At 37.0% G+C, this 25,005-nt stretch overlaps 14 protein-coding genes across 14 annotated transcripts; 7 read left to right on the forward strand and 7 right to left on the reverse strand.

Annotated features, from left to right (window-relative positions):
• Positions 1–13: 13 nt before the first annotated feature.
• Positions 14–2,250, reverse strand: B0P05DRAFT_592687 (uncharacterized protein; the record flags this gene model as incomplete). Its single annotated transcript, XM_051583018.1, has 4 exons — positions 14–27; positions 84–1,333; positions 1,416–1,497; positions 1,542–2,250. The coding sequence occupies 4 exons, from the start codon at positions 2,248–2,250 to the stop codon at positions 14–16; spliced, it is 2,055 nt and encodes a 684-aa protein (XP_051429115.1).
• Positions 2,251–2,255: 5 nt separating this feature from the next.
• On the reverse strand, positions 2,256–4,728 carry B0P05DRAFT_566187 (mitochondrial inner-membrane-bound regulator-domain-containing protein). Its single transcript, XM_051581026.1, has 8 exons — positions 3,791–4,728; positions 3,677–3,748; positions 3,443–3,633; positions 3,318–3,395; positions 3,177–3,275; positions 2,904–3,134; positions 2,768–2,857; positions 2,256–2,723 (listed from the first exon to the last, which is right to left on the reverse strand). The coding sequence occupies exons 1-8, from the start codon at positions 4,550–4,552 to the stop codon at positions 2,537–2,539; spliced, it is 1,710 nt and encodes a 569-aa protein (XP_051429116.1). The 5' UTR covers positions 4,553–4,728; the 3' UTR covers positions 2,256–2,536.
• Positions 4,729–4,823: 95 nt separating this feature from the next.
• On the forward strand, positions 4,824–5,420 carry B0P05DRAFT_582358 (uncharacterized protein; the record flags this gene model as incomplete). Its single annotated transcript, XM_051582173.1, has 2 exons — positions 4,824–4,994; positions 5,037–5,420. The coding sequence occupies 2 exons, from the start codon at positions 4,824–4,826 to the stop codon at positions 5,418–5,420; spliced, it is 555 nt and encodes a 184-aa protein (XP_051429117.1).
• Positions 5,421–7,033: 1,613 nt separating this feature from the next.
• On the forward strand, positions 7,034–7,671 carry B0P05DRAFT_566199 (uncharacterized protein). Its single transcript, XM_051581027.1, has one exon. The coding sequence runs from the start codon at positions 7,102–7,104 to the stop codon at positions 7,621–7,623; it is 522 nt and encodes a 173-aa protein (XP_051429118.1). The 5' UTR covers positions 7,034–7,101; the 3' UTR covers positions 7,624–7,671.
• A 570-nt stretch (positions 7,672–8,241) lies between these two features.
• Positions 8,242–10,087, forward strand: B0P05DRAFT_566204 (uncharacterized protein). Its single transcript, XM_051581028.1, has 2 exons — positions 8,242–8,760; positions 8,811–10,087. Exons 1-2 carry the CDS (start codon positions 8,451–8,453, stop codon positions 9,980–9,982), a joined length of 1,482 nt encoding a protein of 493 aa, XP_051429119.1. The 5' UTR covers positions 8,242–8,450; the 3' UTR covers positions 9,983–10,087.
• A 35-nt stretch (positions 10,088–10,122) lies between these two features.
• On the reverse strand, positions 10,123–10,932 carry B0P05DRAFT_566209 (40S ribosomal protein S2; the record flags this gene model as incomplete). The annotated part of the gene is made up of 2 exons (XM_051581029.1): positions 10,123–10,863; positions 10,908–10,932. 2 exons carry the CDS (start codon positions 10,930–10,932, stop codon positions 10,124–10,126), a joined length of 765 nt encoding a protein of 254 aa, XP_051429120.1.
• On the reverse strand, positions 10,859–12,712 carry B0P05DRAFT_364236 (uncharacterized protein). The gene is made up of 2 exons (XM_051573632.1): positions 10,987–12,712; positions 10,859–10,935 (listed from the first exon to the last, which is right to left on the reverse strand). Exon 1 carries the CDS (start codon positions 12,704–12,706, stop codon positions 11,123–11,125), a length of 1,584 nt encoding a protein of 527 aa, XP_051429121.1. The 5' UTR covers positions 12,707–12,712; the 3' UTR covers positions 10,859–10,935; positions 10,987–11,122.
• Positions 12,713–13,205: 493 nt separating this feature from the next.
• Positions 13,206–13,563, forward strand: B0P05DRAFT_592693 (uncharacterized protein; the record flags this gene model as incomplete). The annotated part of the gene is made up of 3 exons (XM_051583019.1): positions 13,206–13,250; positions 13,297–13,408; positions 13,472–13,563. The coding sequence occupies 3 exons, from the start codon at positions 13,206–13,208 to the stop codon at positions 13,561–13,563; spliced, it is 249 nt and encodes an 82-aa protein (XP_051429122.1).
• A 3,559-nt stretch (positions 13,564–17,122) lies between these two features.
• Positions 17,123–18,491, reverse strand: B0P05DRAFT_566214 (glycosyltransferase family 15 protein; the record flags this gene model as incomplete). Its single annotated transcript, XM_051581030.1, has 5 exons — positions 17,123–17,296; positions 17,342–17,505; positions 17,547–17,945; positions 17,998–18,127; positions 18,171–18,491. Coding segments are annotated over 5 exons (1,061 nt in total), but the record flags the coding sequence as incomplete, so codon positions are not given.
• Positions 18,492–20,089, reverse strand: B0P05DRAFT_566218 (uncharacterized protein). Its single transcript, XM_051581031.1, has 8 exons — positions 19,950–20,089; positions 19,852–19,905; positions 19,776–19,805; positions 19,586–19,718; positions 19,436–19,536; positions 19,068–19,382; positions 18,976–19,028; positions 18,492–18,923 (listed from the first exon to the last, which is right to left on the reverse strand). Exons 1-8 carry the CDS (start codon positions 19,995–19,997, stop codon positions 18,671–18,673), a joined length of 987 nt encoding a protein of 328 aa, XP_051429124.1. The 5' UTR covers positions 19,998–20,089; the 3' UTR covers positions 18,492–18,670.
• A 36-nt stretch (positions 20,090–20,125) lies between these two features.
• On the forward strand, positions 20,126–22,961 carry B0P05DRAFT_566225 (MCM2/3/5 family-domain-containing protein). Its single transcript, XM_051581032.1, has 3 exons — positions 20,126–20,875; positions 20,924–20,978; positions 21,025–22,961. Exons 1-3 carry the CDS (start codon positions 20,153–20,155, stop codon positions 22,776–22,778), a joined length of 2,532 nt encoding a protein of 843 aa, XP_051429125.1. The 5' UTR covers positions 20,126–20,152; the 3' UTR covers positions 22,779–22,961.
• A 437-nt stretch (positions 22,962–23,398) lies between these two features.
• On the forward strand, positions 23,399–23,683 carry B0P05DRAFT_566226 (uncharacterized protein; the record flags this gene model as incomplete). Its single annotated transcript, XM_051581033.1, has 1 exon — positions 23,399–23,683. A coding segment is annotated over exon 1 (203 nt), but the record flags the coding sequence as incomplete, so codon positions are not given.
• On the forward strand, positions 23,681–24,983 carry B0P05DRAFT_566230 (uncharacterized protein). Its single transcript, XM_051581034.1, has one exon. The coding sequence runs from the start codon at positions 23,896–23,898 to the stop codon at positions 24,634–24,636; it is 741 nt and encodes a 246-aa protein (XP_051429127.1). The 5' UTR covers positions 23,681–23,895; the 3' UTR covers positions 24,637–24,983.
• B0P05DRAFT_592697 (uncharacterized protein) lies at positions 24,676–24,963 on the reverse strand (the record flags this gene model as incomplete). The annotated part of the gene is made up of 3 exons (XM_051583020.1): positions 24,676–24,686; positions 24,754–24,801; positions 24,846–24,963. 3 exons carry the CDS (start codon positions 24,961–24,963, stop codon positions 24,676–24,678), a joined length of 177 nt encoding a protein of 58 aa, XP_051429128.1.
• Positions 24,984–25,005: the final 22 nt, after the last annotated feature.

The raw sequence follows: 25,005 nt of genomic DNA on the forward strand, positions 1-25,005 counted from the left end.
TACCGTCGAGAAATTAGATTCTGAAGGCTTAAGTGATTGTAAGTCTTCCTTTGACGACTTTTCTGGCGGTTGGTTTTGGTTACGAGGAGCAGAGATCTTCCATGTTTCATTTGAAGGGCCTCGAGGGAGTTGCTTTGTTTTAGCATGAGAGATAATAGACGATGATAAGAGTGTGGATTCGCCAATATCACTTTCTTGACTTGAGGATAATGCCAAAGGTGGTAATGGTTTTGTTCGGGGATCCACTGGTTTATTTCTCATCGGCTTTTGTTGTAATAGTTGCAAGTTAGTTTCTTGTTGATTGGTATGCATAATTTCACTGCCCGTAGGATCACTGTTGCTTCTTACAAAAGATGTGTTAACTTCTGGCTTGCTATTGAAATAATGACTTGTAGGATAATAAACGTCAGGCGTAGATGTCGTGGAAGGAATAGCCAGTTGTGCATTGTAAAATGCTTTAGGTGGAAACTGCTTATTCAAATCTTGTTCATGGCGAATCTTTTCCAGTTTTTCAGTTAATTCACTTGTTGGCACATGGTTGGTATTTTGTTGAAAACTTGCTTGTGATAAACTAGCTGCATCCTCCTCGTCATCTTCATCTTCGTATTCAGATATATCAGATGTGCCTGGACTAATCAAGCTCTCTAGAGAGTTATCTGAGAGTCGACTAGAGTCAAAATCTTGACTTTTATTGCCCCATTGTCCTTTTTGCTTGATATTGTTCCATTCTTTAGTGGCACTGTTGTTACTGTCATCAAGATTATACATGTTGGTAGGTGCAGAGCTGTCTACGCTGATATTGTTACTGACAGAGGAAGAGACAGAAGATCCACGACGACGATGGCGACTACTGTCAAGAAAAGTATGGGATGTTTTTGTAGAGGAAGAGGAAGGATAGTTTCCAATCACCACGACTTGAGCTGCATGTTTATCTCGAACAGCTGTATTATTACTATGGCGTGCATCCACATGGACACCTGTCACCACATCAAGAGTTTTTTGGCGTATACTGTTGTGCGCCAGCTTCTCTTTTACCATCGCATTCACACGCTCTTGTTCATAAGTAGGAGGAGGAGGGCCAATGACTTGTACTCGGGTAGAAGAAGAAGAAGCATAATAAATTTTTTTAAGTCGACGCACAACGCGCTTCAGTCCTTTAATAATACGCTGATCTCTGGGTGATTGCTTCACTGTAGGATGAAAAGGTGTTTCGTTCAAGAAATTTGTAAGGATAGTACGAAGTTCTTTACTTGGCACAAAATCATGTAAGAAATAATTCAATAACCAGTGTCGCATCACAACAAATGTTCTATAGGTATCTTTTTTGTTAGTCCTATGCATGTATGTGTATTTCTGCTTGCCTTATTCTAATAACACAACGCTTTTCATCAGTATTCTCTAGACTCCATTTGAACCTCAGGATCAATAGTTTGCACAACTGAACAGGTGTCATAAACACTCGGAAAATCAAAAAAAAATCGGTCATAAAAGTATAGTCTAACAAGTTTAATGCATGATTATTTGTTTATGTGATACCTTACCAAGTGAAATAGTGAGTTTTTCAATCAATTTCTCAATCGTTGCAGCCTCAATCACTTGAGACACCTCCGACACTTGTATAGGTAACTGTTGCGTACTCATCGATTTCTTCTTTAATTTGAGACTTGTGGATAAAAGGTGTTGTGCTGTAGACCATGTAAGTTTATGTGCATGAGGATGGGATGGCTTTTTTTGTTCATGGGAAGAAGGTGCGTTTGAAGGCACCGTTGTTTGCTGTTGGGTGCCCCATAAAATAATGCTTTGATCATGATCAGACTCGACTAAATCAAAGATAGTTAAAGGGTAATCCGAAAGATCTGCTGGTGGTTGTATCATGGCTTCATCTTGCTTTGTTTGTTCTTTTTGGTTTGTTTCTGACCAGATATCACCAAATTCACTCACAACAGGAATCGTAGGCAAGGATCTTTGATGAGAAACATACGTCTCTTGTTGTTGTTTAGGTTGTATCATCATCGTGTTACTCTTGGTACTCGTGTAACTTTTTTTGCTGGCATTTCTTTGGACCGGCCTAAAGCCAGAACTTAATGAGGATAGGTCTTCATCCTCGTCTGCATTCCAAAAAATCTTGGATTCTGTATATTCTGGCACACCAAATACAGTGGCTAGGGCAGCCCTTTCCATACCACCATCACTCGTATCGTTACGAAATTCGATAGGAATAAGTGAATTACTTCGTTTTCGTGTGGTCATAATTTAAGAAAAAAAAACAAAGTGTGAAAAGAAAAAAAAAAAAAGAAAGAAAAAGAAAGAAATATATACACAACAACAGAGCAAGTAGAGAAGTTTATTTGAGTATAGGGCGCAACTGTATCACGTGCACATTTTATATATATATATATGTATGGCGTCTATCTCGAATAATCCCACTTTTCAGCCATTCGCTGCAAAACAGATGAAAAAGAAGTCCATCTTTGTGGTGCATTTGACTCATTTAGGGTTTCTGGATCTATTGATTTGACCTATAAATAAGGATTAATTAAAGAATGACTTCGTTTTTTTTTCTACTTGCCAAAAGCTCTGTTCTTTTGGCCCCTTTGTCTTGTTGTTCAATATGATCCATGCTGACCAAATTGTCTTCCACCAAGTATCGCTTTTTACTTCTAAATGTCACATCTGCAAGCATGAAACCTTCAAATGATGCTGGTGCTTTCAATTCATTGTAGCTGCAATAAATTAATAAATTAATTAAACCTGTGTAATAAAATACCTCAGTAATTTGCACTGATCTATGAGTGCTTGTAATTCAAGGGTTTCTAAAGAAACTTGCTGCTTGGCACAAAGTCGAATGTCTACGCGACTAAGTAAAGAGTGAGTCTATGTCATGTTCATATGTCGTTTCTTACCCATGTATACCAAGAAGATGCATCACAAATCGCTTCTTTTCACCTACAATATGCTTAAGTTCCATTTGACCATCTTCTTTCATGATAAATTCTAATGTAAGTCTATTGTTTGATGCAGCAGGAGAGTTATTTGAAAGCAATGATTGGTCTACATAGTCAACTTGAATCACTCGTTGATGGAACTCTTTATCCAATGGCATAAATGGTGTCGTGAATTGACGAGGGGGCATTCTACACAATAAATACAAAGCACACGTCTATATGCAAACTTACGTATTGAGAAAAAGAGTTCTGTTGTTATATAAAGTTGATAATTTGGCTATATCAACTTGGTGATCCATACCATTGTATTGAAACAAAAGATGACCAAAACTAGATAAAATTAATAAGACACACAGTCAATAGATGGCATACCTTGCTTCGAGCGAAATATTGTCTAGTACATCAAATGGTGCCAACAAGACATCTTTAATTTGACCAAATGAACCAATACTAGCATAAACAAGATTAGTAACTTGTGATAGCATCCATATATTTACTTTTGTCCATTCAGTACTTGATAATTCTTTTGTGTATCAACTGTGTTATTCTTTAGTCGTTTCCAATAAAATCCTCTATCATAGAATGGTATGGATGCTGAATCATAAAGTGGTAGCAAAGTATAGCTGGCATTGTTATGTACAACTGTATGATCTGCTTTATCCAAAGGTTGTTTATCTGTTGCATTGATCTATATATGAAATAAATAAAGAAGTATTGAATTGATTTCTTACTTCTGTTAAAAAGAGGTTCAATAATCGTTTAGCATCTTGCATAGCTTCATCCGACATGCTTGCTAAAACCATCTATAGAAAATTATTTACTACAACATATCTCCATCAACCTACCTTATTATCTTCTATAGTGATAAAAGTACGACTCAGTCTGGAAATATCGGGCAATGCTTGATTCACCTGGGATTGTAGTTGAGAATCATGAATGACTTGGACTGGTAGATCTATATGTTCTTGCTGGATTTTTAAGCGAGACTGAATATCTTTTTTTGTCTGACGAACAGCCTCTGGAAGACCTTCTATAACATATTCGCTCTTTTCTATATCAATAGTGATATTCACATCATTCTTTTGTTCTATAGAACGAATGGTGTTGCCATTGTCTCCAATAATAAAAAACAATTCTTGTTTGGAAGATACAAGTGTTTCTTTGACCAAGTTCTTTTGTCTTTCCATTTGTGCTTGTCTTAATTGTTCTTTGGTAGTCACATTCCATTGGTTTTGAATGATTTCTGTCAAAAGTCCATCTTTTCTCGTACCTTTCTTGACGGGTATCTGCTGTGCAACAAGATAATCTGATAATTGACGGACAGTAAAAGAGTTGGAGACCTGCGTACGTAGTTTTTCCATGTCTTTTTTGGATATGACATTGTGTTTGGGTCGATATGTCTCTATAGATTCGAGTAAAACACTTTTGGTGTGTCCTATACTGCCTGACTTGCGTTGTAAAGGTTTTTCGATCTCGGACAAGATCTCTTGTAATTGCTCGTCAGACAATAAACGAGGTCGAGAAGACGAAAAACAACGTAGTTTAGGTTGAATAGCGCGTTTCGAAACTATCAATTGAATCCTTATTCGACTAGATAAAAATGACATATGAACACAAGCGAGAGGAAAAAAATAAAGAAAAAAAAAAAACGAACCAAAATTTTGAGTGTGCAACACCAGGGTCATCATGCTTAAAATCGGTATTTCAAGACTGGTTTTTTCTCTCTCTTAAAAAAAGACTTGTTCTAAAGTCTTGAAATACGATTTACTTGTAATAATAATTGAATAAATTTATATTTATAGTGCCTGTGGCGCTGCTGGGAAAAATAGAGTGGTTTTCTTATTTTTCTTTTTTTTTTTTTATTTCTTTTCTTCTCGAATGAATTCAAAGCGCCTTAGTCTCGGCAGTCATTTTCTCAGTAGTAAAAAAAAAGGTGATTTATCAGATTTGTTTATAAGTTTTGATAAAGATCATGATGGAAAAATATCTTATTCAGAACTGCACGATATGCTACATTCAGCTGGCGTTGATAGTTCTTCCATCAATATGGTAAATATAATCTTTATTGCACACAACGGCTCATTTATTTAGATAAAAAACCAACCCAACAAGAGCCTTGATTTCGAAGAATTTGCTCAGCTTATGAGACCTACTTTGTCTGACCCTCATAGAATGACTTCGAAACAACTCGAATTAAAAGAAGCGTTTGATGCTTTTGATAAAGACGGTGATGGTGTAATCAATGTAACAGAACTTCAGGCCATGATGGAAAAGCTTGGCGATAAAATCACAATACAAGAAGCACAAGACTTGATTAAGGACGTTGATTTAGATAAAGACGGCGTCGTTAATTTCAATGAATTCTGTACAATGATGGGAGTAAAGCAACCAACCGAGACAATAATTAAACGATCACAATGTACACATCATCAGCACCGGTTTTCTATTCATAGGTTATTTTGTAGTCATAAATAAACAAATCCTTTTTCTTTCTGAAATAGTAATGACTGAGAAAGGACAAAGATTCTGTCATGTTTTGATGAACGGAAAAGAGAAGTTGACGAAAAGAATTTATGGAAAATCCAAAAGAAGGAGAATAAGAGGGACACTCGGTTTATTCAAAAAGGCAACACCTTTTATGCAAACGTATTCAAGAATATTTTTTCAACTAATCATAGTTAGAGTCAATCAGTACTTGAGATTTGTAGTTCTTACATTACTATGAAACATCTGTCCAAGAGTCTGCAGAACCTGTTGGTAGTTTGCAGGATTGGGATTTTAGTGCCTTATCTAGCAAGGCCAAAATTGCTCAGCCCCTTTCTCGCTAGACAAGCCAAATCAAATTTCGTCTTTCAAAGCAGAAATACGGCATTTCCATTGTCATGACCCAAATATAGAAGTGAGTCGCAACAAAGACAAAAGTATTCTCTATTGATTTTCTAATAAAGATGAAAGACATCAGCATTATAGCAGAAATGTCTTATGCTGAACTGCGTGGAATAACATGTTTATGCATAAAATGGTTTTCCGTCCATTCCATTTTTGCATAAATGTATTGGTCTGAAAAAGCAGTTACCATAAGCATTTTATTAAGCTTTATGTCAACTCTCTTCACTTCATTATACAAACAAATCACTGCTTTCTTTGTGTAATAAGCAGCAATGAAATGTCATCAGCTGATAAAAATACCTTTCATAATTTCTTTTGTTTTCTGTTATATTTGGTCCTTCTGAGTTTCAAAAACGTACATTTTTGCAATCTCTCTTTAACAGAGTTATTTAAGCATATTTAAGCTCTGAATGATGACAAGAACAATTAAATCATTGGCTGATCTCCCTGAAGAAGCATTTTTCTTCAAGAAGCGAACATTGCATTCTTCTTCTGCGTAACAGCGTGAGATATGCTATCAAAATTGTATGGGATGTTTTATCGTTTGTATGCATCAAGACAGGCATCAGTGTAATTGGTGTAGCAGAGAGCCATGTCAGCTGTCGAAGTAATAATACCGCAAGGTCAACTGTACAAGAGGACATGCGTTTTCCTTTAATACTTGGCATTTACTTGATATCTTATAAACGTTTTAAGAGTATGAACTCAGTGCCTGCATGAAGATGTATACAGTTTCTCATTCGTTTGATGTATGCATTTTTCTCGTCATTCATTAAAGAAGGGTTTTGTTTGATTACAAAGACTTAGCTAATCAATATTCTCAAATCAACATCTTTCACGGCGAGACACCTACTGGCTCTTTTAAGCATTGCCTAATGCAAAAAATGTAATGGAAACGACTTTCGCTCGTGTTTTGAAGACGCTTAAATAAAGAAGCCATGCAAGTCCTTATAGAGCGTTTGATCATGCTTATCTGTTAACTTCTTTTAGAAGCTTTTATAGAAGATCGTGCACGGTTAAATTTAAGAGTACAGCATAAAATATATCGTCAAAAAAAAAGCGAAAATCGGAAAAAAAATGCGCCAAGTGATGTTACAGTTCGAAATGGAAACAGTCGCTTTAGAAGCATTATTGTTTCTGTATGGAACATTGCAATGGAATTACACTGTCAACTCCGCTTTTGGATCATCAATTTAACTGTTACACAAGTGTCTATATAAAAAGACTTGTTTTTATTCAGTCTGTTTTTTTTTTCAACCTATACAAAATGAATCACTATCAAACCCTCGGTATTACTACAGAAGAATATGAGGCACTACAAGAAGCTTTTCAGCTATATGACATCAAGAAACAAGGCTACATCAGTACAGACCAGTTCTCTCACATCCTTGTCAGTCTTGGTATTGTAAACCAACAACAGCAGATTGTCCATATCATTGAATCTGCTGATATCAACCATGATTACAAGATTGACTTTCATGAATTCGTTTTGGCCATGTATCGCTTTCTTCCACACCGTCAAGAAGAAGAAGAGGAAGAAGAACAAGACTCTAGTTTCAACATCATTTCTGAAAAAAGTGTGTCTGATGAAGAAGTCATGACCTGGTTTCGATTTTTTGACCAAGATCATGATGGCCGTATCAGTCAAAAAGAACTTGAACAAGTGATGCAACGCTTTGATATTTACCTTACACCTCATGAAATGAAAGATATGATGAGAACAGCAGACATTAACCGTGACGGATTTGTTGATTTCGAAGAATTCAAACAATTACTGCCTCCCTTATAAACTTAGATACCCCCCTCCTTTTCTGTAAATACATTAAAAAAATTTTTTGAGAAGTTTTATGGACGCTTGTTTGTTTTTTTTTTGTTCTGATTTGAATTTTGTTTTCAGCTCGGATATGCCCGACTTGTTTCAATGATGAAGTAACGGTTTGTCAAGACGGCAAATAGGCAGTAAATAGAACAAAACATTGTTCTGTTAAAAAGCCATGTTCGTAAAGTCATACACAAAAGAAAAAAAAAGGAAGATTTTGTCGTACCTGATACTTTTCTAGTCACATTTATAGAAACAACACTTGTTGCTGATGACAAATAAAATTCCTGCATAAGCTGTTAACCTATTTGTACTACAAGATTACTCATTCAACAACGAGGTATGATGACTTGTCGTTTAAAGAATACCATAGTCTTGCTGAATAGACCAAATCACATGCAAGAATTGAATGCATGCTGTTTATTTCTTTCTAATAAAGTACAATTTAACTCTATTTTATATTTCTGTAAGAGAATTGTCATTGTTTATACTTTATTAAATGCAATGATCTACGACCTTAATTTGGTGATACCATGAAAATTTCATCCAATCAAAATGATCAGCCATAACAATAGAAAAAAAAGAGGGGTAAAGAAAAGAAAAGATAGAGAAAAAGAAAGGGGGGAAACCTACTGATATCATGAAAAAGAAAGAATCAGGGCAGTTTTACAAGTGATTCTCTTTCGCTTTCTTTCTCTTATTTTCTTTCTGGTACTACATAATAAACTTTAATTTTGAATTGGATAATACTTTTTTTTTCTTTCCTTTTCCTCTTTTTCTTTACTCTTTCTTGAACCATGTCTTTAGAAAAAAGGAAGAAGTCTCCTTATGGTCCATTTGTTGAACAAGTGTTTATGCCATCACTTCGACTTGCTTGTCTGCTGTTTGCTGTGTTGGCCATTGGATTTGCAAGCTGGTTAGAAACGAATGATTCGATCCAGGACTGCACTTTTAAGAACAGCATGTCTTTCCACCAAATTCAATTGTATCGAAATATCTCTAGTAACGTCACTACACCTGATTCAGTATCGTTTGGACTATGGAAATCATGCTATTTTTATGCTCTGAATTGTACTTGTTCACCTACCAATCTTCGATACCAGCCAGGTAAATGTTATGTATGTGATAATGATATCATTCTTATCATTTGTTGATAGATATTCAGACACTTTTAGAGACCGCCGCAACAACACATTTGGCTAAACCAATGTCAGCAACTGACAGTTCTTTTGACAGAATTATTCCATTGGTTCTGGCTACTATTGCTTGTGCCATTGCATTCTTTATTGGTTTTTCATGGGCTAAGAGAAGAGGAAAATACTTGGCTCGACGTATTGTTGCGGGTCTTTTATTTATCACACTTGTGTTTGTTGCCTATGCGTTTGGTTCAACATACGATCATTATTACAAGTCAATTATCTCAACCTGCAAAGACCCAACGAATACAGTCCTTTGTGCTCGACATAAAGTAGGCACAGAAGTCATTCTGTTTGGCATTGCATTAGGATGTCTGTTCATAGGACTCTTACTTTATCTCCTTGCTTCTGGATTTATTTACAAAGAGGAAGAACCAGAACATGTTACCAAGTTTGATGTAGAAGGGAAAATGGCTCGTTTCTTTCGCAAAAAAAATAATTCAAAGAACAAGACCATGTATAGTCAACAAGATGAATTAGCAGCATGGCATGACGCTTCCATGTTTGAAAACGAAAGTCATGAAGATTTTTGGGAAGAACATTCATCAGCCAATAACTCGTATGATCCATTAGTATATGACAACAAAAAATATCATCATAGAAAACACACGAAACCTAGTCAGTCTCTTTTGTCGCTTCAACAACATCAGCAGTCCTCTCTATCGCCTCCTCCACCTATTGCTACCAGTGGCCATCGATCTCGTACAGCCAAACATACGCGCCGTCAAATAAATGTTCGACAAGAGAGTTCGACAACATTTGGCGGAAAACAACGAAGGAAATCAAGTGGTCGACCTCTCTCTGATCTTGAACCCATTTATCAGCAACAGCCGATAAGAAGTGCTACTAGAACACCAACTTCACCCTATCCTCAGAATAATGACAAGCCAAATCAATCATCGTCTTCTTTTTGCATGACACCATTTTATGTAGATAATGAAGCTGATTCACCAGTGAGTTCTGGTTATTTTGAACAACAACCTAGTTCTAAAAGAAGATTGTCTCACCATCAGTTCTCTGGACAGAAATTACCTGTATTGAACATGCCACCTGTAGGCATGGAACATCCATTGAATAAGAGAATAGTGACTGATAAGCGAATACAAACCTATCTACAGAAAAATGGTCCCTAAATGTACATTATGATACCTTTTACTTGATTATATTCAATCTTGACAATAAACACACACACACACACCTTTTCTCTTCATTAACCCCCTTTGTTTTCCTTATGAAACTTTGAAAAGTAAATAAAAATGTATTCATAAAAAAATTTATTTTCTCTGCTTTTGAGCAAGGAAATCAGAAAATTCCTGGTAAGGACCCTTGACAAATTCAGTTTCTTCCCAGAGATCAGGAGTCAAGAAGCCATAAGTGTTACCAATAGCGGCAAAGGTAGCCTTAACAAAGTTACCAAGGGTACGGGTGGAACCACGAGAGGTGGTGTAACAATCAGTGACACCAGCCAACTGGAGGACACGCTTAGCAGTAGGAGAGGCAACAATACCAGTACCACGGGGAGCAGGAACCAAACGAGCCATAACGGAACCACAACGACCAGTGACCTTACAAGGGACAGTGTGAGGTTCACCCAAGTTGGAACCCCAGTAACCACGACGAACGGGGATAATAGACAACTTGGCAAGGATAATACCACCACGAATGGCAGTAGCAACTTCCTTAGCACACTTGACACCCAAACCAACGTGACCGTTTTCATCACCAATGACAACAAAGGCCTTGAAACGGGTACGTTGACCAGCAGTAGTTTGCTTTTGAACAGGCATGATCTTCATTACTTGATCGGTAAGCTTGGGGAGGAAGTAGTCGACAATCTGATACTCCTTGATGGGCAAGGAGAAGAGGTAGATTTCTTCAATTGACTTGATCTTGTTGGCCTTCACGAGACGACCGAGCTTGGTGACAGGAACCCATTCGTTCTTTTCTTCACCACGGCGTCCACGGCGAGGTCCACCACGACCACGTCCACGTCCACGTCCAAAGTTACCACGTCCTATAAATGGTGAGATTCGGTGATGTTGTGTTGATGCGACTTACTATCGGCCGGTGCAGAGTCAGCCATTTGCTATCCATAGGTTGTTAATATCCATCCATCCCATCCGTCAATGATACCTACATAAAACTAATTTGAAAGAATTCAAAGAGGAGGGAATCCATCTTGTTGCAGACTTGCTTTGGTTTGATATACTCCTTGGTTCATTAATGAAACCAATGTCCGGTCCGAGCCTATTCCGATACGACACTTCATGCGTTTATTTTATGATTAATGCAACATTGTGTTCTAAGCAATAGTATTCCAATGCTAATACAATCTCTGCCTCTAGATTACAGTCTTCCATTTCAAGTCTTGATAGATGAGGGCAATGTTGAAACACATATTGGTATATATATCGGTCAATTTGAACATTTCTAAAACTGAGGTAACGAAGTGATTGATGCTTTGAAGTGTCTTTTCTATCCAGCAAGGTAACTGCAGCACGGTCAGGCGCATTGATTCCCTTTTTAAATTTGATAGTTCGTGCATAAGAAAGTGAGATCAACCGAGGAAAATGAGCTAATACAGAATCAAGATACAATGGACACTTTTTGCCTGTATAGTTTGTATTGCGTATTTGTCGTTCCAAAGATAAAAAAGTGACATGATCATTCACAGGTTTTGTGATCCAAGTATTCAAGACATGCATTTCATTAAATTCATAGTCTTTTCCAATACCGAACTCAAATCCAAGTGTATGATGTATTGTCTTGTTGCGCATCAAAGTTGAAGAATAAAGTACTTCTGGGATCTCTCTTACAATATAGTTTGTGTCTGAAAGTGTGTAGTCTATCCAGTCAAAGTACTTGAAATCAATCGATATGGTGTAGGTATGGTCAGTATAAAGAATGGCATAAGAATAGACAAGTTCGAGTGCATAACTTTCGATAAACGATAGTTCGTATGGATGACGCACATGAATATCCAATTGTTGAATTGTTGTGTGCTTAACCAAGTCAAAAATAGCATCAATACATTCCATGGCTTGTTCTGTTGAAGGAATATCTTGTACGAAATTCCTCAGTACGTTCAACGAAAGCATGTCGAGTACATTGTACCTTGATTTGATAATATCAAACCATGCTGAGTCTGAATGATAAATGGAGCATTGAAGTGAATAGAGTGTTGCATATCTCTTTGTAAGAGGTTGATCGAGTGGTTGCATCTGTGTCTGTAGATCCAGGTGCTTTACATTTGGTGCTGCTCTGTGTATATCGTCTAGTGCCTCTAAATCTAGTTTCAATGATCTATCATGAATGGATATCGTCTTTAGCTGTGTCATGCTGCTTAATAAGCGTGCAATGCCATCAAAAGGTATCGCAGCACAGTTGATATAGACATCTGTTAAGCGATCACCTAGTTTCTGAAATACTTTAAATGCAACTCGGTTGTATCTTGCTACAGGCAATCGATGCAATCTCGGCCATATTGCTGTCAAATCAAGCTGATCAAGGCAATACCACACCCATATGTCTCGAAATAAAAAACTGTTTAAATTAAAGCAATAGCGCGCCAATACCTCGAGTTCAGTTACAGTGAGAGGTCTGCTTTGAAAGCCAACATCATTATGGTTATAAAGACAGAGCTTTTTAACATGAACACCTGGCATAAGATCGTGATGAGCAACGATATAAAGAAAGGTACGGAAGGACAGGAGTGAAGTCAAGTGGACGTGTGTGTAAAGTGATTCAAAAGTAGGTCGATACCAAGCACGACATACTGTGAGGCAGGCTAGCTTGTCTCTTGTGTCTATAAACCGAGATATATTTTGTAAGACTTCAAAAGGTAAGAAAGAGACCATGTTACAAAAAGATAATATAAAAAAAATCAAGAAAGTTGCATTGATCTAATCCAATCAGATTTTGTGCCTATGTTATGAAGTTTTGCTGTCTTTCTAATTTGCATCGATGTTCTTTTGTTTTTTGCTATTCCAAATGATAGAGTTGTAAGTTTGAAATCATTTCAAATTGAATCAAGTTCTGGAATTGACATCAATGATTGCCTTAATATATCGAAATAAAAAGAGGCTATACCATTACTCTTCTACAGTGCAGTGTATGAGCTTCGTTTTAAGTATAAAATAACACATCTTGTTGTTTCTCTTCATTATTTTATTTGCTCATCATGCTCAAGACTGGATTATGTTTGTTGATGAACTATAGCTTAATTTTGTAGAAACTATGCAATGACAATATTGTGAAGTGTAAGCCCATCTAGTTTTTCTCATACGAGACACTCATCATTGCTCCTTTTATATTGGGGTCAAAACGCCTAGAGAGCTGCTAATCCAGAAGATCACAATGGGTGGCAATAACATTTATCGATACCATTGTGAATATGACTCCGTAGATGTACTTCCTGTTGCTTTCTAAACAACTTTTTTCGGTATAGGCGGCAAACCACAAATTGATCTTGTCAATGTATGTTGGGACAGAAGGATTGATTGAAATTGCAGAGAAAACGCGAAAACGCTTTCCTAGCTTTGGTGGCGTGATACTTTGGGGTAAAACGAAATCTATAATTGACTTGCTCAGCTCATCTTTTCTTTTTTTTTTCATCTCTATAGATGCTTACAATAATGGACCTATCGATGCTGTTTTGAAAAATGCATTTCGTTATGGTAACCGATGTGATGGTAACTTTAACTATCCATTGTGAACTGTTCCTGCTTTTACAAAGGAGCAGAGTTCTGCTGTAGGCGAATCAGTTACATACGAGTAAGCGAATTTTGATTTATGATAGTGCTTTAACACTTCTCTTCTATAGTGGGTAAATATAATTATCTTATAGAATGCCTATCTCAACTTTTTTTCTTTTTTATGATCTATTGTGATTTAGATACATTTGAACTGTAGTTGTATAGAATCATAAGCGTATCAATTGACTTTTTTTTTGTTAATATAAGCTAAATGATATGTGATGATCTGACATAACATAAGTCTTCAATTACATAATAAAAGATATCACAATCCATTTACAAACTAAAAACATGAACTAGAGAGTCAGTTGTAATAGATAAACAGTTATTGCTACTGTTAATAGAAACACATATAGCACTAATGTACAATACATCATTAAATACATTAAAATAGTAGAAGTTGTGATAGACGTAATGTACAAAATTACATAAGTGTATTATATACTCCGATCACATAGTAAACATTTATAGTTTGACATGTCAATGTTTATAAGGATACTCATTATCAAATAAGCCTTACAACAAGTCTCAAAGTGTTTTATCTTTATCTTTATGACTATCACAACTTCACATGATATAACATTATTACTCCTGATATAGGTGTTCCCAATGCATAGGTTCCAGGTACGCAATATTCTCTTCACAATCTTTATTGAATTTCCTCCATAGTAAGTAGCTGCAAATGAAACCCAGGTGATGCTGCCTATTCCAAGATAATTGTTACTGAGAAGACTACCATAACCATCATAATACTTTCTGCTTCACCCCCGAGTAATTGTTCTGGTGTACCTGCTTGGTTATCTAGTGATAATTATAACCAAGGAAGCCAAGTAGTCTATCAAAAAACTGTTAGGAAAGCTCGCCGGTAACCTTAGATAACTTATCCGGTACTAATTCAACTACTTGGATCAAGCTAGGTAGTTTCTTTACCAAACGGGTAAGAAAGGGATATCACGTCTCTGTTCATCAACAATTAGAAACTGTTTCAATCATCCTTTGTGAACCGATATTCTTTTTAAGATATTGATTTTTTTCCCTTTCTAAACTGATGTTTCGACTACATTAAATTTGTATTTCGTCTGCACTTTGTAAAGTTAGCAGGCTGGTTGGACGATTTTTGCCTTATCCAAAAACCTTAAAAAAATTCATTCGCACCATTTGTACCGACTTTTTGATTTAAATAAAGTGAAAAAAAAAAAAAAGCAATTTATTTGTCAGAGAAAATGATTTAAGCTTGTCTTATGATATCAGAAACCTTCAAATGCTTAAAGTAGCAACATTTATAGATTAGCGAATTTCGATTACTTGTCAAAATACAGTGGTTGAGGTATTTCTCAAAAGAATATGTCATTGATTTCATCAAACCATGAAAATGACATTGTAACCTTTGAGTTGGATGTGTCTTTATTATAGACAAAGTAAATAACTAAACTGAACCTGCGAGTATATGGTAGCGTACGATAACCTGTAGCATATTTAATACGCATGCCAAAGATTATCTTTCGTATGCTATGCGTTGTAAAGTTTCTTAGCACTTTAAAGATTTTTCATGAACAAATATTGACTTTTATTTTGATTTATGGGGGGGGGGGAACAAATGTGTTTTTTATATAGGTAAGCAATCTGACAGAGTATTAATTGCTCATATAATGGAGACTGCAGGTAGATTAATGATTCAGAAGTGAAAAAGACAAGGGCTCACGCATACCTTCTTGTTTTTCCTAGACATATAAAGGTATTAAAAAACCTGTTTATACATGCATAAATACTCTAGATATGTATAAATTATGTCTGCTAATATATGGGGTATCTTTGGAGTTGGTTTGGGCCAAAAAAAGCGACTTGTCAAAAATCTCCCAAAACTTTTTTTTTTTGTAGGGGAACTATGTTCTTGTTTTATTTAAAGTCCTAAAGATGTCATAATGAGTGATAATTAAGACTGGAGGGGTATCAAATAAGTCCTTTGTTCCTCTACCTCACATCTTCATTATAAAGTGCCTATATTTCTACTCTTGCATGTTCTTTGGTACTCTCAATAGCATGAAATGTCTTTTAGAAGTTTATTAATAGCAAGTTTTGTACGACATCTAGAGCAAAAATGCTCAAAACACAACTTAAACATGCCAATCTTTGATACACCATTACTCGATAACCAGACTACTAAAATGACCTCTTTTTTTATTTAAAACATATTATCTTAAGTCCAGGAATCTAATGGTGCCACTGATTTGGTGGTTTTGTAAAATTCATTTTTTGACGGATGGGGGATCCACGGAGGTTCGCGAAGATCAGAAAATTTTGGAATGACCCAATGTAGGCCTGATCCAACCGAAAATCGAATTTGCTAAGATGAAAAAGGTGACTTCATTCGAGTATTGCCTTCAAATCTGCATTCAAATTTCGTGATACGTTGTAAATAGTAGAAAAGAGGCTCTTTTTAATAAATATTGACTATCAAGTAGGTACTTATTTATACATAATTCATTACAAAAAATATACTTGTGCAATACTTACCATAAAAATTCTTCAGACGAAAGAAAGGCGATTGTATTGAGAAAAGAATAAAAAATGGCTTGCGCTACTCATAATACAAGATATTTATGAGGTTTAAGAGAGCAGCTTTGAGCATAACTAATGATGTTTTTTTTGTATTAAGTGATTACTTTATTTATCAAAATTGATTTACATATTGAAGAACTGGTGTTCGGTCAAAAATAGATTGAATGGCGCTGATGGGTGCCATAACTCCTTGTCAAAGATGCACTTGTAGTGGTACCTCCAGAACACAGTCAAACCATTTCCTAATATCTCTAAGGTCTTTGAGGGAAGCAGTTTGTTGGCCTCGTCTGTCAGCGAAGTAAGTTCTAGCCATAGATCACTAGGATTTTCAAATTGACGATCCAGTTGGACAGAAGTCAATACTTGTTGCCAGTATGACCATTTAACCGGGCAATCAACAAAAAAGTGATGGCTACTTTCCTCTATCATACCACAAATACTACAAGCAGGCGAAGTAAATGTAGTTGCTTTCCAAGAATGGATCTTGCCTCCATTGGCAATGCTATCATGCAGAAATCTCCACCAGGGAGTGAAGGCCTTCATGTTCATTTCCAGTGACCAAAAGAGCGTCCATCGTGAAGGTGGTAGGCGTCGGGCGGGTGGTGTACGGTAAGGGATACCAATTTCAACCGGGTCGTGTTGATCGCTTCAATATCTTATAACAGAACCCGAAGTAGATTCAAGAACTTTCTTGGGTTGTCGACGGCCAGAAGGTAGCATCCAATGGTCAAGTGATGGAAGATAAGTGGTCATACCTAGGTATTGTGACGAAGAGGGCACCACAGAGCTAGAGGGAAAAAAAGACACATTTAGCTTGAACTGCTGTAGGCAAAACGCAGCTGATAGTGTCAGAAGGAGAGGGCAAGAAAAGGGCATCAAAGATCCGTATCAAAAATGAGTAGCATAACGATGGATATCTTATAGAAAGAGGGTTCAGTGTTTCAAACCCCGATTTTTTTTTTTTTTTTTTGCAATGTATATCCCTTCTTCCTTATAGCCTAATGCTCTACTCTGCTTATTTAATATTTTAAGTGTTCACCCATACTTTTATTATTATTATTATTATTTTGAAGCAAGACAATGTTATCTAAGCAATTTTAACCCATCTACGCATACAAGAATTTGATGTCAAGTCTATTCAATACATGAGTCAATGGTCTATCCAGTACATTTGATTACCAAAACTTTGTTCAGCATCACAATGACATTTCTTTTGCAACTCTCTTGATGCAGGACAATGCATAAACGGATCATGTTTATAGCCTATCTCATCAAAGAAATGGACTTCAGACTTGTTTAAAAATAAGCCCACAGCAATCGAATGGACAGGCGCATCACCCCATCTATCTAAATTCAGCTTCTGCTAGAATACAGATGATCTTACCTCTCATAAAAGAAACCACCTGATTTGTCCAGATAATCAAAAAAGGCAGTGTATTCAGGACTCCTTAAAAAGCGAAGATCGCCAATCTCAAAGTTACTCCAGAAATGACATAGGTTATAATGCCGACCTCCATCATTCGAAATAAAGTCCATCAGGTTCTTTTGAGGTATCAAGTCTGGATGTTGTTTGACAAATCCCTTGACGGTATTCCAAAGGGTAGGAATGGTTGCTTCAAATTCAATCAGGGAAATAGTCCAACCGTATTTCTTGTTGTTTTCCTTCATGTACAAGAATGGATCCGTGTCTATATCGCATGAGAATTCAACACCGGGTTCTACACGCCAATAAAATTCATAATTGGCCATGAGAGGGTGTCGATAAAAAAATCCACTGTTAAATCTATAGTGGGGACTATAAACCATTGTATAGATGCCATTTTTTTTTTTGTTACCTGCACATGTGTCTATAAGATAGATTGTCGCCATAAATAATACCTTGTTCACCCATACCTTTTCTTGCTTTGTCTGCTTTGTCAATATCAATCCATGAAGGATAACTCCAATGTTCTTTAGGAATGATACCTATTAAGAAAAATAAGTCACTTGCATACAGTGTACTCATTACCATAGGATGTATTTGCCTGTGTTAAACTTGTGGTGAGTGCTTTGAATTCTTCTGTGAATTCAACATCATTCAGAAACACATATGGATAATTCAACTTGTGATTCAATCTGGCTTCTAATTGCTGCATTGTCTTTCTTAGGGCATCCAATTCATTGTTTCTTGCTAGTATAACAAAAGCAGCATTGACCCGTGTTGTGTTCCGAGCAACACTAGGATGAATGACGGAGGGTTGTGTGGTTGATTTAGGCCAAAAGAACAACAGACACAATAGGAAAATAATAATCAAAGTAGGTTTTTTTCGATTTGAATTTATTATCATCCTAAAGAAAATAAAAAAAAAGGGAGTATAAAAAATAATGAATTTAAATGGAATCTTGGCAGATTACACAAACAGACTCAAGTAGATGAACCTTGAGCAGATGGGTTTTGACTGGGATATTTCTGTTTAGCAGTCATGGAAGGAGGAGGAGGAGGTTGAGCCGTGCTTAAATCCATGGTTCCTATAGACAGATTAGAGAAAACTTCTCTCTCAGAAAAAACTTACTTGACTTTTTATCAGCAGTAATGGATTGCTGAGGCTTGGGTCTTGCCCAGACAACACGGAGTGCATGCTCATTGATATTCAATCCCACTTGTGCTATCTTTTCTGCTGCTAATTCTGCTGATGCTCGAGTCGTGAAATTAACAAAAGCACATTTTGTCTTGGGAGCCATCACAATGGATTTGATATCACCAAAGACATAAAAGAAGCCTCTATTATCATAACAACTATAAGTTCATGTTTGTTCTATTGTTATGATGTTACCTAAGATCTTCTTGTTGAATATCAGGCTCAACACCTGTCACGAATAAAGAGGTCTATTTCATAAGTACGTAGTAGATCATCAGTTTACTTACAATATTTTGGTCTTCAGGTGGTGTTAAGCCATGACCGCGAGCACGGTTTAATAGTTTACTGGCCACTGGATCATTCGTACCATGGTAACGATCCCTGATATTCTGTTTAGGTGTATCACCCTCTGTTGGTTTTTCATGTCGATAAGGACACCCATCACCACGCTTACATTCTCCTTTCACATAGAATGAACATAGATGAGCTCTGTTGCGTTTATAATAGGGTTCACTTCTAGCCAATTTACTTAGAATGTCTCGACTTTCAGGTGTTAATCGAGTAGCATCATAAATGCCCTCTTCTCCATTGCCTTCCTCTACCTAAGATATATAGAGAGAATGTCATGATGGTTGTCCTCATAGTGAATAATTACCTTATTCGCCAAGTTTTGTGCAAAATATTGTCGGTTGATATCTGTAGAAGGTGCTGTGGATTCTAAACTAAGTGCTTTGTCTCTTACTTCAACAGGTAAACCTAGTTTTGGAGAAGGTTAGTCATCATCAATGGAAATTCTATGACTTGCCATATTGTAAATCTAAAATACAAGTCTGACAGACATGCTTCACTTTAGCACATGTTTGACAAATCTCTGTCTTTTTGTATCTTGCATTCGTACCAGGCAACCAACGAAATACAGTATAAGGTCGTTGACAAATCTAAACAGATAAGTACAAGAAAAAAAACACACACACACATCATCTAATGGGACATACTTTGCATTCTTTTCCATAAGGTTGTTTTGTCTAATGAACATCAGTAAGCATAAAAATAATAGAAAGAAAAACTTACCATGCGAACATAGGGGTTTTCACCCAAACAAGTTTCACAAACAATAGGAAATTCCTGTCAAGATGAATAAAAATGTCATGCGTAATGATGAAACTTACAGAGTCTTCCCAGCCTTGTTTATTAGGATCCGCTTTGGTTAAACTCATCAGACTTAAAAAAGAAAAAGAGAGACAGAGAGACCAAGTGAATTGAAACGCGTCATGTTGCTTGAATGCCCGCAACAAGCCACTAAAACACGTCGCGTCTAAAAAAAAAAAAAACGTTTTTTTTTTCTCTTTCTCACTTTTTTTTTTTTTCAGTTATGAGCAGTTTTAATCAAATTCCTTCTGATATTATCCCTGATACACCAGGACGTTATGGTCGTCGAACAGACTTACTTTCTTCTCAACTCGACCCTAGTTCTCCTGGTTATTATGGTCGTACACCTGGTTCTCCACGCCATATCAGAAACAGACGCTCAGAACTCTCTTCTACTTTGTTAGGTGATGATATTGGTGCTACTTCACCTCTCGCTTATCCCTCTACACCTTTACGTTCTGGCTTAGAAAGTTATGGTTCACCACGCACACCACGCACCAACCCAGCTACGTTTGTTCGTACACCTCATGCCCAAACACCGGGTCGTGCTCTCTCTTCCATGAATGTGGATTCCCAAGATGTCGACCCTTCATTGTCTGTTCGTCTTATCTGGGGTACCACTGTCAATATTCATGAGGCCATGACCAGTTTCCGTAACTTCTTGAACCATTTCACGTTGGCAGATCGTAAACGCAAATTCAATGAGCCTGTAACAGATGATGATAAACAGCCCTTTTATCCTGCCTTGTTGACCCATGTCTATGACAACAATGCAACCAGTGTGAACTTGGATTGTCGTAATTTGATGGCTTATTCAGTCACTCGTAAACTGTACGATCAACTTGTCAAGTATCCTCAAGAAATTATTCCTTTAATGGATCATACGATTACTGAATTCTATTTTGGATTGTTTCCTAATACTGATTTCAATGGTTTACAACTCAAGGTAAAAAAAAATCACTTTTAATCTATGGGTGCTTATGTATTGACTTAGGTTCGTCCTTTTAATTTAAGCAACACAGTCAATATGCGAGAATTAGATCCACAAAGTAAGTGAGTGTATCGTGAATAGCCAGGTAACCCAGCCAATCATAGATGTGGATCAATTGATTACCATCAAGGGTTTAATGATCCGTGCTTCTCCTGTGATTCCTGATATGAAAGAAGCCTTTTTCCGTTGTTTGATCTGTGACTATACTGTCACGGCCAGTGTGGATCGTGGTCGTATCTTGGAACCCACACGCTGTGGCAGAGAATCATGTGACTCTGAGAACTCCATGACACTTGTCCATAACCGTTGCCTGTTCTCTGATAAACAAGTGGCTCGTATTCAAGAAACACCCGATGTTGTGCCGGATGGTCAAACGCCTCAAACAGTCTCTATGTGTCTGTATGATGATTTAGTGGATGTAGGTAAGCCTGGTGATCGTTTAGAAGTCACAGGTATCTTTCGTGGTGTGCCTGTCCGTGTCAACCCTAAACAACGTACGATCCGTGCTCTTTTCAGAACCTATCTGGATGTGGTCCATATCAAACGTACAGATAAGAAGCGTGTTCAACTGGACAAGACATTCCGAGCTCAATTTGGCATGGAAGCGTATGAAGAAAGCGATGAGATTCAACACATCACGACCACGGATGAACAAGACATTCTGGCCTTAAGCAGACGTCCTCAACTGTACGAGACACTCGCTCGCTCACTGGCTCCTAGTATCTATGAACTGGATGATGTGAAAAAGGGTATTTTGTTGCAGTTGTTTGGTGGTACACACAAGACATTCCAAAAGTCAGGTGCACCCAGATTTAGAGGGGACATCAATGTCTTACTGGTGGGTGATCCAGGTACAAGTAAGTCTCAATTACTTCAATATGTGCACAAGATTGCTCCCCGTGGTGTCTATACATCCGGCAAAGGTTCCTCTGCTGTGGGTCTGACAGCCTATATTACCCGTGACCCTGATTCACGCCAATTGGTGCTGGAGAGTGGCGCCTTAGTCTTGAGTGATGGTGGTGTGTGTTGTATTGATGAATTTGATAAAATGTCAGATGCCACTCGTTCTGTGCTACATGAAGTTATGGAACAACAGACCATTTCAGTCGCTAAGGCAGGTATCATTACCACCTTAAATGCTAGAACCTCCATCTGTGCCTCCGCTAATCCTATTGGCTCACGATGGAACAAGCATCTTTCTGTGCCCGCCAATCTCAATTTACCTCCCCCTCTCTTATCTCGATTTGATCTGTTGTATCTGATCTTGGATCGTATTGATGAAGATGCCGATCGTCGTCTAGCTAAGCATTTAGTAGCACTCTATATGGAAGACAGCCCATTGACAGCTGGTAATGATATCGTGAGTGTGGAACTCTTGACGAAATACATCAATTATGCAAGAGAGAAAGTACATCCTGTCTTGAGTGAAGAAGCGGGTTCTAAACTGGTTGATTTCTATGTGGATCTTCGTAAACAAGGACAAGACCGTAGTTCTGAGAAGCGAGTGACAGCCACCACACGTCAATTGGAGTCCATGATTCGTATGTCTGAAGCCCATGCCAAGATGCGATTATCACCCACTGTGGATGTGGCAGATGTAGCAGAAGCTTCTCGTTTGTTACGTGAGGCCATCAAGGATTATGCGACTGATCCCAAGACAGGTCGTATTGATATGGATCTTATTCTGTCTGGTACAGCATCTTCTGAACGTGATCTTCAAAATAGCTTAAAGGAAGCTTTATTATCCAAACTATCTTCTTATCACCATAACCGTGTTGATTATGCTAAATTATTCAAAGACTTTAATGACCAAAACCAAGTGGTAAGCCAATATCATCCCAATGCTGTTTTTTATTGATGTATTTCTTTAGCCTGTGGATAACAAAACATTTGAAGATGTGTTAAGATCTTTACAAGATCAAGGTGTCATCAGTACTTCTGGAGAAGGAAGAAAGCGCACCATTCGTATTCTAACAGCAAGTGCTGATGCTTAATGATAAATGTTTACCCTTTATATACAAATAAATAAGTGCTACCTCTCTTTTTTTTTTTTTGATTAGCAAGCAAGGATATGTGTCACCCTTAATCACCGACAATCTCGCTTTAAACACAATGGCACTTGTTACACACATGAATTTCACATTAACATGAACGGGACAAATCGTGAACTCTAACTAAATCATAAGACCTTAAAAAAAAAGAGAATCGCTTTCTTTTATGCCTTATGATTGGTCAATTCTAGATGATGTACATGGTCAATCATCCATATCAGGAAAATATAAAGTTATAGACTGAGACAGAAATAAGATGAGGTACAAGAACACATCTAACTTGGTACTGTATACTTTATGAACCAGTGACATGAGGAAGAGCAAAGAAAGAGACTTCCAAATGGAGTAATTATGATATCGGTGTTTGAATTGTTTTTCTTTTTTTTTTTTTTTTTTTTTTTTTCTTATTATTATCTCTTTTTCTTTTGATTATCAACATGTTACCAATTCATTCAGGAAAAAAGTCTACTATCACAAGTCGTATGGCAGATCAAGTATTAGCCACCACATTATTTCCAGAAGAAGATACAATCATTAAAGACATTACAGATATAGATCAGTTTGAAAAAGAAAAGAAAAAAGACCCATTATCAAGTCAGATATGGCGTATGTACACAAAAGCAAAAGATACTTTACCTAATGGGAATCGACTTGAGAACCTAACATGGCGTATGATGGCCATGACACTCAAAAAAGAAGAACCCATGGAAACAACAGCAACAACAACAACAACTAAATCATCACCAATGGTAAGTCATGCCTGAATTTTAAACATGTGAAAAATAAACAAAAATATAGGTGATTCATAACAAAAGTATCAATATTCCTGTCAATGATGATGATATAGATGACTTGGTCTATAGTTCATCCCTTCCTCTCTTTGGTCCATCTTCTTCTACTTCTTCTCCTACAGCAGCAACTCATATGGGCAGTGTCAGTTTTGAAGATATGTTGGGCATGTACTGTAATCCAACACATCCTTCTTCTCTAGAAGAAGACACCAAACCAAGTCAGACACAATGTTCCAACTGTTCAACAAAAACAACACCCCTCTGGAGAAGAGATCCCTTAGGCAATCCACTCTGTAATGCATGTGGCCTCTTTTTAAAGTTACATGGTGTGGTTCGACCCTTAAGTCTCAAGACAGATGTGATAAAGAAAAGAAACAGAAATGCTACATCAGCCACACACACTAAAAAAGAACAACCTTTACTCTCCAGTTCATTACCCAATACTATCTCAAGTCGTATTCAAGCTACCCCTTCTAAACCCTCACAAACCATTCAAAAGCGACAACGAAAGAGTATTCAAAAACAACAACAACAACAACAACAACAACAACAACAAATGATGATGTCTACTTCTTTACCCAATCAACCCTCATTTCATTCTTTACCAACTTCTTCTTCGTATATGAACTTCATACCTTCTGTTAATAATGCTTCTCCTCCCGGCCTTGTACATTCTTCCTCTAGTTCGTCTTTAGCTAGTTTAGGACAACCTGATGTGTATTCTTTATTAGAAAATTATGGTGTCCAATTGAACAGTTTGCCACCTGAATTACTTCCATTGATTGCTTCTGCAGCAAACTACCAAGCCATGATGGCAAACAACAAAATAGATAGTTATCCATCTTCACAAGATAACCCTTTTTTCTTTCAATAAAAATTTATTGTTGATTGAACACATGATGTTGTATTCTTTCTACTCTCTCACTTGTCTTTTGCATCAGTTTAGTCGAGACTAAAAGTCTTTCTTTGGCATCTTGGAGTTTTTCTAGACCAGACTGAAGTTGAGGTGGTTCTGCAATATCGGTAAAGAGTTCTAACTCTACATAGTTTTATCAATCGAGTGCGATGGCGTGCATGGATTACCTGCAATCAGTCTTTCAATTTCTTTGCCAAGGTCTTGTTGACTCTGTTGAACAGAGACCATAGCCTTGTCTATCTCAGTGACAGTGGGTCCCAAGATGGAACTAAAGTCTTGTGCCATAAAGAAAAAAAAAAAAAAAAGAGAGATAACTTCACTGCTTTC

The sequence above is a fragment of the Gilbertella persicaria genome, assembly GCF_025201335.1.
Source record: "Gilbertella persicaria strain CBS 190.32 chromosome Unknown B0P05scaffold_86, whole genome shotgun sequence".
Lineage (NCBI taxonomy): Eukaryota > Fungi > Mucoromycota > Mucoromycetes > Mucorales > Choanephoraceae > Gilbertella > Gilbertella persicaria.

Coding starts and splice junctions, on each gene's coding strand:
- B0P05DRAFT_566225 (XM_051581032.1), top strand. CDS start 20,153: ATGAGCAGTTTTAATCAAATTCCTTCTGATATTATCCCTGATACACCA. Junction 20,876..20,923: donor TCAATGGTTTACAACTCAAG/GTAAAAAAAAAT, acceptor GTATTGACTTAG/GTTCGTCCTTTTAATTTAAG. Junction 20,979..21,024: donor GCGAGAATTAGATCCACAAA/GTAAGTGAGTGT, acceptor AGCCAATCATAG/ATGTGGATCAATTGATTACC.
- B0P05DRAFT_566187 (XM_051581026.1), bottom strand. CDS start 4,552: ATGTCATTTTTATCTAGTCGAATAAGGATTCAATTGATAGTTTCGAAA. Junction 3,634..3,676: donor TGAACCTCTTTTTAACAGAA/GTAAGAAATCAA, acceptor TTTCATATATAG/ATCAATGCAACAGATAAACA. Junction 3,276..3,317: donor AATATTTCGCTCGAAGCAAG/GTATGCCATCTA, acceptor AATTTTATCTAG/TTTTGGTCATCTTTTGTTTC.
- B0P05DRAFT_566230 (XM_051581034.1), top strand. CDS start 23,896: ATGGGCAGTGTCAGTTTTGAAGATATGTTGGGCATGTACTGTAATCCA.
- B0P05DRAFT_566218 (XM_051581031.1), bottom strand. CDS start 19,997: ATGAGTTTAACCAAAGCGGATCCTAATAAACAAGGCTGGGAAGACTCT. Junction 19,806..19,851: donor AAAACCCCTATGTTCGCATG/GTAAGTTTTTCT, acceptor GATGTTCATTAG/ACAAAACAACCTTATGGAAA. Junction 19,029..19,067: donor CACCTGAAGACCAAAATATT/GTAAGTAAACTG, acceptor CTTATGAAATAG/ACCTCTTTATTCGTGACAGG.
- B0P05DRAFT_566204 (XM_051581028.1), top strand. CDS start 8,451: ATGTCTTTAGAAAAAAGGAAGAAGTCTCCTTATGGTCCATTTGTTGAA. Junction 8,761..8,810: donor CAATCTTCGATACCAGCCAG/GTAAATGTTATG, acceptor ATTTGTTGATAG/ATATTCAGACACTTTTAGAG.
- B0P05DRAFT_364236 (XM_051573632.1), bottom strand. CDS start 12,706: ATGGTCTCTTTCTTACCTTTTGAAGTCTTACAAAATATATCTCGGTTT.
- B0P05DRAFT_566199 (XM_051581027.1), top strand. CDS start 7,102: ATGAATCACTATCAAACCCTCGGTATTACTACAGAAGAATATGAGGCA.